Source organism: Lepidochelys kempii, chromosome 7 (assembly GCF_965140285.1).
Source record: "Lepidochelys kempii isolate rLepKem1 chromosome 7, rLepKem1.hap1, whole genome shotgun sequence".
Lineage (NCBI taxonomy): Eukaryota > Metazoa > Chordata > Testudines > Cheloniidae > Lepidochelys > Lepidochelys kempii.
Genome location: NC_136386.1, coordinates 32531675 through 32545514, shown reverse-complemented (window position 1 = coordinate 32545514; position 13840 = coordinate 32531675). Strand labels below are relative to the sequence as shown.

The 13840-nt window shown below is 48.8% G+C and overlaps 1 protein-coding gene across 1 annotated transcript in view; it reads right to left on the bottom strand.

Moving 5' to 3' along the window:
- Positions 1 to 11867, bottom strand: part of EHD1 (EH domain containing 1) — a 36702-nt gene extending 24835 nt beyond the window's left edge. Inside the window, exons 1-2 of the mRNA XM_073351938.2 lie at positions 11333 to 11867; positions 7071 to 7168 (exon numbers count right to left, since the gene is read on the bottom strand). Of these exons, the coding sequence (XP_073208039.1) occupies positions 7071 to 7168; positions 11333 to 11736 (502 nt within the window). The 5' untranslated portion in view covers positions 11737 to 11867. The remainder of the gene's footprint in view (positions 1 to 7070; positions 7169 to 11332) is intronic.
- Between the last annotated feature and the right edge of the window lie 1973 nt (positions 11868 to 13840).

Genomic DNA, 13840 nt, shown 5'->3' with positions numbered 1-13840 from the left:
GAAAACACAGTTTGTTTACAGCTACAGGACTTTATAGCACAACACTGACACGCCTATTTTAGGGTGACTGTCTCATTTAAGAACCAAACTGTCCTTTGACAAGTGGATTTAGCCATTGTTGCTTGTTATGTAGCTTAACAGCAGGAGAACATGGAGGCTGGCAGATTTAAGGACAACATATTCTGCAATAATCAAGTAGTGAACTTAGCAGTAGTTTGAGGGAGGAGCCTCATTTGCTCTGCAGTGGCTGAGTTCACACCTTTTCCCCCAGGCAGATAGTCTTGGAGCTGGTTATAATGTTATCCAAGACCCAGAAGAACTCCCCATTGAAGGAGATCAGCGATACTATACCAATGGGAGTTTTACTGAGCTGAATACAGCAGAGTTCTAGCATCCAGAAGAAGCTCTGAAAAGAGGACACTGGATAAGGGTGATTAAGCTACAAACCTCCTTCCTTCATTGTTATAATTAAACCCAAACATTAAGATTACAGTATCATCTAGGGCCCGCAACCCCCAGATCAAGGGCTCTGTACCAGGCACTAGCCAAAAAAAGCAAGACAACACTTGCAAGCTCCCTGTGCAGGAAGTATACCCATTTTACACAGGGAAATGACTTGCCCAGGGTCTCACGGAGTTGGTTGTAGGAATCAGAAATTGACCCCATCTTTCAAGTCCCAGCCAAGTGCCATAACTGGCCTTTGCCAAAGGGAGTGCAGCCATGTATTAATGCAAATTGCCTTGTGTTTTGAAGAGCATGGGCAATAAGACAGTCAATTTCACCTTCTAAATTTAAGCTTTGACTACCTGGGAGAGTTATTGGCATAACCCAAGATGCAAATTTAAACTGATCTAGTTATACTGGAATAATCAACCCCACAAGGACACTTTCTGTATTAGGCAGCCTTTTCTCAGTGTCTCTCTTGGGAAGGGGTTAAAAGTAAGCCAAAGAGCCACTTATTCTGTATAAAAACGTGGGGAGGCAGGAGGAGAAAGAATCACAACTATGTACCTGCATCATTAGCACAGGCTTCCCCCATGCAAGCCATACCTGAAGCACTAGCACAAGACCAGACACTGCAGAGTATGTCCCAATGAAAGTTTAGAAATTTAAAAAAGGAATCTGACCTTGTTTTCCTACAAGATGTTCTGGGGACTGAAGTGACCTGCCTATCTGTTGGATCATATTAAAGAAGTTCTGTATTAAAAATCACAAATGAGTTTGATTCCCCAGAGTTTAAATTCCAGGGTATTACTAATTAAGAGGTCTCTTGGTTTTTGGTACTCTTTCTCTCCCTCTATGTGTGAAACTTGCAAGCTGCTAATTGTGTTAGTACATTCTAAGACAGAGTCTGTTCTCAAAGCAATTCACAGAGAGAGAGACTCAAAGCAATACTCTAACAACAGAAACAGCACCCAGAGACTCCCCACCCTTTTGTTGTATTAACAATTGTGATTAAAATAGAGATAGAGGATGTATGTGGATGGATGCTTGGTGTGGATAATAACTGAATGATCAGGGAGGTGCCAGCCTAAGAATCCAGTGTCCATCGGCTGAAGAAGGCGTCAAGTGGAAATAACCAGAGGACCCCCCGGAGGGCAGACTGGAATCCACCCAACAGCCTCAAGAATGGGAGAACCAAAGAACAAGATAACATCTTGGAGCCGTCAGGAATGTGCTATCTGCTGATTGATTCAGCAACAGCATGATGAAGCAATTCCCATAGACTGGCATAGGAAGAAATTCCTATAAAAATAGACTCTAAAAAGTGAGAACTTTGGGGTCTGATTCTGCAAACCAACTTCCAGGAGCATCAGATGAGCATCTGACAAGGCCCTGCTCCCTCCTCATGTCCAGGCCACCTGGCCAGTGACTTGGCATGAGCAACTCTAAGGCTGGTAACTATGATAACAACCTTGCAGAACCTGTATGTGTGTGGGTGTGTGTTTGTATGAATGAATGTGTGAATAAATATGAGATTGAATGGAATGTTATAGCTATAACTAACTGCTTACTATGATTCTTTCTGTATTTACAATAAATGTGGTATTTTGCCTTTTCCCTTTAATAAGATCCTGCTGGTTTTTATTTTATTGGTACAACATATCCCTTTAAAGTGGCCCCAAAGTATCACTACAGGAATGAGAGACAAATTCTGTGGTTTGTAAGGGGGAAAAGGTAAATTGTTCCACAATTCATGGTGCTTTGTTTAGTGTTACATCCTGGTTTCTTTCTGACTGGGGCAGCAAGAGCCTTATCTTTGAAAGCAGTTTCCTGCAGGCATTACTAGTAACTGGAAAAAATATCAGAGGAGGGTTTGGAAAGGCTGATGTGATTAATAAGCAAGACATTTTCCTTCCGGCCTCTGCCATAACCAAAAAGCCACAAATACACAGGAGCTTCTGGAGCAATGTAATCAAATGCCAGGATTTTGATACTCAGGAAGAGCTAAGCTAAGTTACAAGATTCTGTAGAGATCTTAATGAGCCCAGAGATGGACACAGAAGGGAATGTGCAGGGACCAGCCTCAGCACAGAAGTGACAAGCCCAGTTCCTCTGCTGGGCAGTAGTCCGTGGGGTGCTTTGAAGTGGTGTGGGGTACAGAAAAGGGGTGAAATCCTTTAGCAGAAACATTGAGAAACCAACAGAAAAACTGAAACACTAGGTCAAGGTCAGGCACTTGCTAGAGTCAGACCTGGATCACAGCCAGCACTCAGTCAATAGACCAATAAAAGGCCTGAGATTGAGAGTCAGATGTTGTGAACAAGAGGGGCTAGAGGTAAATATTTATGTTGTTCCTTGGGAGACAGAAGATCCAAGTCAGTACAGAGCATTTGCCTCTAGAACAGTGATCCCCAAACTTTTCAGGGTCATGTCCCCCCCTTATCCCTGTCTGTGGCCCCTCCTTACCCCTGGGGGGAGGCCAAGAGTGGGGCAGTGGACAGGGGTAAGGAGGACAAGGCTGGAGCCACAGCTGGGGTGGGCCTGAGGCCAGGGCTATGACTGGGGCCAGGTGTGGAGCTCCAGCTGGGCTGCAGTCAGCCCAAGGCTGTGGGCAGGGCAGGGCCAGGCATAGATCAGGGCTTGGGGGCCCTCCCTCCGTGCAGGCTGGCCTGGCCCTGCCATGCACCCCTGAATGTTCTTCCATGACAGTTTGGGGACCTCTGCTCTAGAAGGAAAGGAAGGCTGGTCTTGTGGTTCAGGAAGTAGGCTGGGATTCACAAGCTCTGAGTGCTAGTCCCAACTCTGCAGCACTAGGCAAGTCACTACTCTGACTCAGTTCCCCTCCCCATCCCTCCATAAAATGGGGATAAATACTCCTTTTCTCACTTTGAGGTCCTCTTGTACCAGGCACTGTGCACACAGATGGTCCCTGCCCCAATCTCAGCTGTGACTTCTAGGAGCTATGAATGCAAACAAATCAGTGCTCAAAAATTGCTGTCAGAACAGGTGGCAAAGGAATTTAGTTGGAGACATTTACACTGTATATGCTGACATGTGATATTGACAGTTTGTGTTTTAATTGTTAAAGATTTTGAATCTCAACAGGTCATTAAACTGTCTGACCCCTAACCTCCATAATTTCCTATTTAAAAATTTTCAGTTGTGGGGAAAGTGCTAAAAATAAAATTCTTCCAAGCCTACTTCTAACTAGGGCAATCAGAAGTCAGCCTGTCCTGACCTCTTTACAGTGGGCTCTCAGATGAAGATATTGGTGTTTCTCCCAAGACACTCCAGGCACTTAAAGGAGCCAACAGCTCTGGAATGGGGACGAGGGTTGACAATGCTGCTTCAGGTTTCTACCTTAAGCTCATCCATGCAGGAGACAGCCACTCTCAGACAGCCTTGCTGAGAGAGAGCACAATGAAAATCCCCCCAGGAACTAGGGACCATTCCAAATGCTGCCACCTTGAGCTCCAGGGGCACAGTGTGCTTCTGATCTCCCTGATCCAATATTGAGAGCAACATGGTCCCTGGAAGCATCACTACATGCACACACCTGTGGGTGAGGTTAGAGAATAAGCCACCTGTGACGACTCATGCACAACTGGAAGGTACTCCGAGTGCTGTCCTAGAGCTATGTATTCTGGCGATAAGGGTGGGACTACACTACTTCTAACAGGTTCAGAGGGCCATGAATGAACTTATGAAGAACAGATCCTATTTTTACTCTCAGAGCACTCAGCCACAGGAAATTACTGCCTGCTAAATTCTCCCCCTCAATATTGAGTCACTATTTATCTACATGGCTAAAGTCTGGCAGTTATGTTACAGCCAAGGGATGCTGTAAAATAAGCATTCCCCAGGCCCTTACAGTCACAATAAGAGGCTCAAATGTACAAGCCAATGGTACTCAACCACTCAAGCAAGATCTCAGAACACTGCTCCCTTGATAGGGGGCTCACTCTACAGGGAAGTGAGCTTTTAGGCTCAGATGCCACTTAGTGCCATGAGATCTCTGGAATGCTAAAGCCAACAGGTGCTGCAGGCTAAAGTTCAGGAAGCCATTCAGAGGCAACATCACTGCACACATTGAGCAGTAGTACCTGGATAACGGTCCATTGAATTTGTACTGTTGCCAGTGTGGTAAAAGCAGTAAGCTGAAGAATACTAGAATGGAAGTCAGTCAAGTGAGAGTTGTGAAGTGTTACACACTTGTCAGGATTGAAGAAAGAGGCTACTCACTGGAGCACAGAATGGGGACTCCTCGGTTCTCCTCTCTATAGCCAGGTCTAGTGCAGGGGTTGGCAACCTGCAGCCCATGTGCCAAAGGCAGCACGTGAGCTGATTTTTAGTGGCACTTTGCTGCCAGCCAGGGTCCCAGCCGCTGGCCCCGCTCAGCCCACTGCTGGCCTGGATGGACGGAACTCTGGGCTGGCAGTGGGCTGAGCGGGGCTGGCGACTGGGACCCTGGCTGGCAGGGACCAGTGGACAGAACCCCAGACTGGCAGCAGGCTTAGTGGCTCAGTGTGCTGCCAGTCTGGGGTTCCATCTGCCAGCCCCTGCCAGCCGGGGTCCTGGCTGCTGGTACTGCTCAGCCTGCTGCCAGTCTGGGGTTCCATTAGGAGGACCCTGTAAATGTAAAATTTATTACTGGCATGCGAAACCTTAAATTAATGAAGGCTTGGCATGCCACTTCTCAAAGGTTGCCAACCCCTGGTCTAGTGGTTTAGACCAGGGAGTTATTGGATTATCAGGACACCAGGGTTCTGGTCCCCATCCCTGCTGCTCACTTATCTTACACAAATCACTTCCACTGTATGCCTCAGGTTTTCCACCAAAATCTGTAGGACATGGACAATAGTGACCTACCATCCAGAGGGCTGGTTTGCTGACCACCCTGCAGTGAGGGCAGGCTACCTCACTCAAGTGCTATTAGTCCTCCAATGCCTTCCGACAATTCCCTCTGCGCCCAGGACAGATGAATTCTCACAATTCACTAAGACAAAGTAGCACAGCCTACTGTTTTACAAAGCACTATGGGATGTGCCATCACAAATCCTAATGACCTGGGGAATGCAACAGCAGCGAAGACAGTAGCACAAGTACGGCTTGCAGCATGGCTGCTGACAGATGGCCTTAGCTATCCTGGGAGCTGGTCATCCAAGATCTCCAAAGTGAAGACAAGCCCCTAAGTTACACTGGTGCATCCACCTTATGGATTTGAACTGAAGCTTGTTCAACACGTGCTTTATATTGGTTCCGCTTGTAAGGGATTACAAGATTAAGGGCTAAAACACATCTGAGGCTTACACCAGTTTAAATGAGATTTAGTTGAAGAGGTGAAGCTTTTCTGATATGAGTAGGGACATGCAAACTCAGTCAGCCATTGTCCCTACCTGCAATACAGTGGAGAGGAATGGAAACAGACCATGCACTCTCATTTCGAGAAGTGGCTCAGCTAAGTAACTCATTGAGATATCTGAAGTGCTTAGCATTCCCAGCAGCATGATTCACAACTAACTGAGGTGGGAGGGGGTCATCCCCATTTTACGCTACAGAAAGAGGCACATTAATGAAGCTAGTTACCCCAGGGCAAAGGCAGAGAGGGGACTAGAACCCAGGAGTACTAACTCCCCAGCTCTAACCATTACACTGTATTCCTCAATCTAGAAACAGAACCCAGGAGTACTGACTTCAAACAGCCAATTCTTATTTCATTTTTATTAAAATTACTAGCCTCACACACAACAAGGGAGTTGCCATCCTGAAGAGCTTCTATTCTAAACAGGATGGACAGGGTGGGAGGGGAAATGACTTGTCTTGGGTGTCACATAAGAACCAGGAATAGAACCACTTCTCTCACTTCAAGTCAAATGCCCTAGCCACTAGACCATGCTTCTCTACCTCTAAATGGCCTTAAAGCATTGACAACCCAACCAGCGATCCTGCATGCATCCAGGGGGTGCCATGCTAGCCTCCCAAGATGGACTGGACTTGTCCTAATACAATGGCTCTGGAGTGGACATCAGATGCACTTTGTCAGCTTCACAGTTAAGTCCTCAGCTCCACTTCAAGCTAGTCTTTGGACAGACCTTCCAAGTGAGGGATCACCTCTATTGACACTATTCTCTTCCAGACCCAAAAACCAGAGAACATTTGCAGCTCTCAAGACACCAGACAGCTCCAGAAAGCCAGACTAGCTCTGGAGTTTTAGCCACCAGTGCAATAGGATTTGCAATGATGCCAATCATTTCTATACTAGGAGTTGACACTGGGGCAAATATCTCAAACCTTGGTCCACAGAGAACCAGGAAGGTTAAGTGGATGACTTATTGTTAAGCTATTTAGCCTTTAAGTTGAAAAAAATCCAACTGCCTTTGCTTGGAGTAGTAACCTGCTGCTGTTCTACCAAATGCTTTGCACACATGTACTTCAGACCAGAGCTCTCCAAGAGGCCAAAATAAATGGAGGGATAGTCAAGTCTGGCTCATGCTAGTCTGTTTTTATATTATGTGGTATACCCAGTTTCACACTTCGGGGCTCCATGATCCCACTGGTCTGTCAGATCCAGTCTGGAAATTCTTATGTAATGTAGGCACTGGAATGCATTTAAAGGAAGCAATTACCTCTGCTTATGCGTTGCTTCTCTCCCGAGAGGATACCAGGTGTGTCAATGATACTGATGCTATCCAGGACAGGGTTGGGTAGCTGGGCACACATGAACCTACATCAGAAGAAATACTCAAATTAGACAGGCTAGGCACTTTCCTTCTATAGTATGTAAAAGAGCAGAGGCAAGAAAAAAAACCAAGACAGACCAGCCATGTGGTCTAGGCTGGGGCTCAGGATATCTGCATTCAATTGCCTAGTTTGCTAGACTCCCTATGTGACCAGGGGCAAGTCTCCCTCCCCACCAGTAGAGACTGCCTTAATTCCCCTATCCATAAGACAGGGAGAGTTTTACCTAACAGTGTATGGTGAGCTTAAATCCAGCCTCAGGTATATGGGAGGAGAGGTGCTAAAGCTAGACAGCAGGCTTTTTGGGGAAGGGGCTGTCATTTATTATGTTTGTACAGCACCAGCAGAATTGGTATCTATAAATCACTTCACCTCTGTGACTCACTGTCTTATAGGAAGTGTACCTCTTGCATTTTAAGTATGTGAAAAACTGGAGAGTCTGTAGTTGCTTTGGCAGATTTACTAGCAATAGTGACCAATTTTAAGCTACCAATTGGTCAGTTCTCTTTAAATTACACTAATGTGACACCTGCTCTTCAGCCTTATAAGCATGAAGCCACCAAGTATATAAGGCTAAGGACAAGGGAGCCATACTAGAGCAGTACTGTTATTTAGAGACATTTCTATTAAACCCCAATGAAGACAATAGCCTTGCTCTTCAGCCCAATAGCGAAATGGACTTGATTTTTATTGTCCAAGCCACCTAAACAGTAGCAACAAGTAAATCCGATAGAAAAATTGTCACTTCTAATAATCTAAGATATAGTAACAACATGCAGAATGTTAGATGCAAGCAGCAATGCGAGTTGTCATGAGTATTAACTGGAAATGTCAGTCAACACTGCAAGTTAGTGCACTTTATACCTTCCAGCTGCTGACAGTGACAAGCTTGATGCCAAAACAGCATATTTTTTAAAGGAAAGAGTGACAGACTTGAGAATTCCACACTTAACCTTCCCACTAATCCAACAAGTCTATGATCATAATGTAATGCTTCCATTCACTGTTTCCTAACTTTTGATCAGATCTCTTGAAAATGAGTCATCTAAAGAGGGAGAATTTGCTGGAATTCATTTATTTTTCCACTAGGCAAACCAACTGGCAAGATCTTTAGCTTGTTCTTATTTCAGAAGTTGAGTCCACAGCAATTTTAGTTCCTCAGCGGAGCCTGCAGCCGCTTTCTGTTGGAGATTTCAGCTAGCTATGCTGAAAGGAAGAGTGATCAACTACAACAGCAAGGCAATCATGCTGATCTGACATGGATTTCATAAAGAGGCAGGAAATCTCTCAACTCCTGCACAAGACTCATTGTAACCCTTAATCCCTAGTGTTTCAGAAGAGACTGAGCAGTTTTAAAAGCTGAACATTTCTACATTATTTTCCAGCCACAAAAAAAAAAATCTTAGTTTGAAACTGCATGCTTTGCTGCTCATACACAGACACCTTTAGCATGGTGATTATAGCACAACAGTTGGGGTAGGGGGAAGGAAAAACAAGGACATGAGACTAAACCCGCTACTCCTTTATTGAGCCTAGAGACCTCGCAGTGCTCCTTTAAGGAGCTTTAGGATGAATGCAAGAGACAGACCTTTGTTACATGCCATCTGAAGAACCCACTAGCTAAGACAGTTAACAGATTAAAAGGATACAGTATATTAAAGTTGCAGTACACAAGACATTTTTTAAAAACACTAGGCCATCAAGAGGAGACAACTTGGGTTAAGCATTAACAGTCCTCACTTTCCTCCAACAGGAAGATCAGAGGCCAACATTCCAGAGTCCCATTTAACAGTGGGGCTTAAATGCCATCTAGAATTGGCTTATAAACAAGCCAGCTCACAAACAGCTAGTAGATCCTGAGCTAGAATTGTCCAAAAGGCATCCTTCTGGGCAGAGAGGAAGCAGCCATGAATGGAGAGGGGCCTGATCATGAGTTCAAGCTGCATGCTATGGTTTTCAAGTGTTTCATTCATGCTTTCCTGCATCATGCCCTCATTGTTAGCTATGAAATTATCTTCCATCACCAAGGGCAGGAAGCCCATTTCTGGATGATTATGAGTATTATGAGAACCTGTGGCTGGATATCCCTGAATTAACCATTTCCTTATGAGGTATCACAATTTTGTATTTTAACCTTGAAGTGAAACTCTCCCCTTTCAACTACAGAAGCAGCCACATGTTCAGAAATGTCCACTAGCAGGGGTGTACTCTGGCAGGAGTACTCTGCAATACCTCTGTTTCTAAGGGAGCTCCTGAACCCCCCTACAGGACCAGAGAATCGGGTTCTGAGTTATGAAGGGATGTGGTCATGTTAAGACTTTTTAACTAAATTATGTCCTCTTCTTAGAGTTACTGTCCTCTTTGGTTTTGAGGAATGGAGTTTGGGAAGATTAAGTTAACTTGCTTTAATATTAATTTCTTTCTCCCATTTCAACTTGGGAAAACACCCAGTCAGTTTCATGTTTGTTTAGGGTCAGTTCCTAGTCAATTTCAGTCAGAGCCCCCTCCACCACCAGTCAGATGTGACCAACACTGCTATGGAAATCTGAGACATTGATGGGAAGGCATCACTATGCAGTTCTGTACAAAAAACCCCCTCTGCCTGAGGCCATTCAGAGGCAGAAGACTGCCTATGGGGCAGGGAGGGAGTTTTAACAGAATTTGGCTGCAGCATTTATAGAGGAGGTATCCAAGAACTATGCCTTGAGCAGCGGTTCTCAAACTTTTGGGCTCCGGCCCCACTTGCAAATGTTTACTGCCTATCGGGACCCAGTAAGCAGTCTGGGGGTGGAGTCCCCAGGGTGGTTTCAGTTAGGTCCTGGAGGGGAGTGGGGAGGGAGAAAGAAGGAGAAGAGACAAGAAGAGTCGGGTCCTGGTCAGCATTAACTGTACAATGACAGCTCTCCATCCCCACCTACCAAGGTACCACCCCAGTGACCATGTACTTCAACAGATAAAGCCCGAACTCTGGCTTTGGACAGGGGGGAGGGGCACACGTATTATACAGGAGTTGGTACAGGGATCTGCACGAAGAAGACTGACGTAAGTCTGGGGGCTGACAAGTATTGTTGGCAGGCTCCCCCCCTGCATCCCTACCCACCCTGGGGCCTCCACACCAGGGTCTCACCTCTTGAAGATGGTACTAAAAGGTATAGAGAATAAGACAGAATATCTTATTGCCCTTATACAAAACCATGGTACGCCCACATCTTGAATACTGCAGACAAATGTGGTCCCCCCATCTCCAAAAAGATATACTGGCATTAGAAAAGGTTCAGAAAAGGGCAACTAAAATGATAAGGGGTTGGAATGGGTCCCATATGAGGAGAGATTAAAGAGCTTAGGGCTTTTCAGCTTAGAAAAGAGGAGACTAAGGGGGGCTATGATAGAGGTATATAAAATGATGAGTGGTGTGGAGAAAGTGGATAAGGAAAAGTTATTTACTTGTTCCCATAATATAAGAACTAGGGGCCACCAAATTAAATTAATGGGTAGCAAGTTTAAAACAAATAAAAGGAAGTTCTTCTTCACTCAGTGCACAGTGTCAACCTGTGGAACTCCTTGCCTGAAGAGGTTGTGAAGGCTAGGACTTTAACAGGGTTTAAAAGAGAACTGGGTGAATTCATGGAGGTTAAGTCCATTAATGGCTATTAGCTAGAATGGGTAAGGAATGGTGTCCCTAGCCTCTGTCAAAGAGTGGAGATAGATGGCAGGAGAGAGATCACTAGATCATTACCTGCTAGGTTCACTCCCTCTGGGGCACCGGGCATTGGCTGCTGTCAGAAGTCAGGATACTGGGCTGGATGGACCTTTGGTCTGACCTAGTAGGGCCGCTTTTATGTTCTTACTAAGGCGAAACGGGGGGGGGGGCGCCATACAGTGCCACTCATGCCCACCCACCAGCCCAGCCACACCTATCGAGGAAGGCGCTGGGAGCGGGGGAGAAGGGAGCGCTGCTGTTGAGTGTGGTCCCCCGGTAGCCAGGCTCTCACCTGTTGAGAGTCTAGGGGTGCCATGAGTGGCCACGCAGGTCCCAGGCCAGCCCTCACCTGTTGAGAAAGGCGCAGAGGGGCGCAGCAGCCGCCCCCCCCCCCAGACACGTGTTGAAGGCCGACGGCGAGCGGCACTGGAGACCCCTCCCCCCGCTCACCTGTTGAGAAAAGCGTTGCCGAAGGCGTTGAGCTTGCGGAAGGGCCGCCGCGGGTCGACCACCAGGGCGTTGCCAGGGACGACGCCCTCGGTCTCGCCGCCCATGACGGCGATGAAGGAGTCGGTGGTGGGCTCGGGCCCGATGCGCATGCCCGGGAAGTCCTGCTCGATGAGGTGCCGGATGAAGGTGGTCTTGCCGGTGCTGTACTGCCCCACCAGCAGCACCATGGGCTTGTTCTCCCAGTCGGCCGGCTCCAGCGCCGGGGAGTGGAAGTCGTGGAAGCGGTAGTACTCCTCCAAGGGCAGCAGCTTGGTGGCGTAGAGCTGCTTCAGCCCCTCCGAGACCGTGCGGAACAGCTCCGGCTCCTTGCGCCGCCGCGCGTCCTTGCTCACCCAGCTGAACATGGCTGCGGGGACTGGAGGGGCGGGGGCGGCTGCGTTACAGGCGGGGCGGGGGGGGGGGCGCGCTACGACGAGGAGCGGGCCAGTAACGGTCTCCGCCGTGCTCAGCCGCCTGCCACTAAATAAAGCGCCCCCCAGGAGCCTGCATTTATACGTATCCCCGCCCCGCAGCCACGCCCCCGAGAAGCTGATTGGTGCCCGCCATTTGAGCCCCTTCCGCCCCGCTCCCTGGTCCCAAACGTTCCTTGCCACCGCTCGGCAATAGTAATATCGTCACTTCCGCCCCTCTCGGCCGCTTTTTGTCTTTCCCTGCCCTCCGTGACAGTTACCGCGGTGGAAGGAGCTCTAGAGTCTCCCATCTGCGCCCCGCCCCCCACTAGCCGCCATGACAGTTACTGTGGCAAAAGCAGGTTTCAGAGGAGCAGCCCTGCTAGTCCGTATTCGCAAAAAGAAAAGGAGTCCTTGTAGGATCGTGTCGGATGTAGCACAGAGGGGGGCAAATTACGGCCCGCGGGCCACATCCGGCCCCTGAGCGCCTGGCAGGGGAGGCTAGTTCCCGGCCCCTCCCCCTCAGTAACGCCCCCGCGCGGGCAGCGGGGCCGCGCGCTCCTGCCGCTTTGAGCCGCAGGGTAAAGGGGAGGCGGAGGCGGAGGCGGCGCGCGCGGCGGCGGTGGGAGGGTTGGGTAGGGGATCCCGGGGGGCAGTCATGGGACAGGGGGCGGTTGGACGGGACGGAGGTTGTGGGGCGGTCAGGGGTCGGGGAACAGGGGGGTTGGATAGGGCGTGGGCGTCCCGGGGAGCCTGTTGGGGGGGGGCGGTGGATAGGGGCCGGGGGTCAGTCAGGGGACAGGGAGCGGGGGGGGGGGGGGTTGGATGGGGGAGTCCCGGGGGCACGAGGTCCTGGGAGGGAGCGGTCAGGGGACAAGGAGCAGGGGGAGTTGGATAGCTCGGGGGCTCTGAGGGGGGCAGGAAGTCGGAGGGGGCAGATAGGGGGCGGGGGCCAGGCTGTTTGGGGGGCACAGCCTTCCCTACCCGGCCCTCCGTACCGTTTTGCACCCCATTGTGGCCCTTGGGCCAAAAAGTTTGCCCACCCCAATGTAGGATCATGTGGTGTTCAGGGGCCGCAGGGGTTTGACCAAACCCACACATACAATGAGTTGTTGTTATCTTCACCCTCTGCCTCACCCCGGCGGCCCGCCTCCCCCCACGCTGGGCATCTGGGATACCATTGTCACTGAATCAAAATCTCCTCACACCATCCCCCAACCCCTGAAACTGCCCATCAAAATCAACCCCCAGCCCCCACACTGCCCACCAAAGTTAGGGTTGTCAACCCTCCAGGATTGCCCTGGAGTCTCCAGGAATTAAAGATTAACCTTTAATTAAAGATTGTCATGTGAGGGAAACCTCCAACCAATACTGGCAACCCTATACCAAAATCAACGCCAAAGCCTCTGACACTCCCCACCTAAATCAACCACCCAGCACTGCCCACTGAAATCAAACACCTGACACTGACCACCCAAATCAACCCCCAAACTCCATGACATTGCCCAAAAGAGTCAACTCCATATTCCCTGACACTGCTCACTGAAATCAACCTGCCTATCCCCCAGTGCCCACCAAAATTAACCCCCAACACTGATCACCAAAATTAACCCTGAACATTGACCACCAAGATCAGCTTCCCAACCCCGCCACTGAAATCAAACCCCCAACCCCTGACACTGCTCACTGAAGTCAAACCCCAACTCGGACAGCGTCCACTGAAATGACCCATCAACCTCCTGACACTATCCCACTAAACACCATTCACAAGCCCCCTAAATACCATTCCCCCAACACCAGCCCCCCAGCCACTGTCATCCAAATCCACCCAATTTATCCCCCCAAATCCTTCAGAAACCATCCCTCCAAATCCTCAGACACTGTCCCCTCAAGGCCCAACCTTTTGACACCATTCCCCCAGTCGCCCTCTGACTCTATGCTGCCCGGACACTGCTGCTCCAAATCATCACCCAAACTGCCTAACATCATCCCATCAAATCCCCTCACACTGTCTTCTTGACACCAGGTTAGATAGTCCGGGTAGATTGCTCCATGGGTC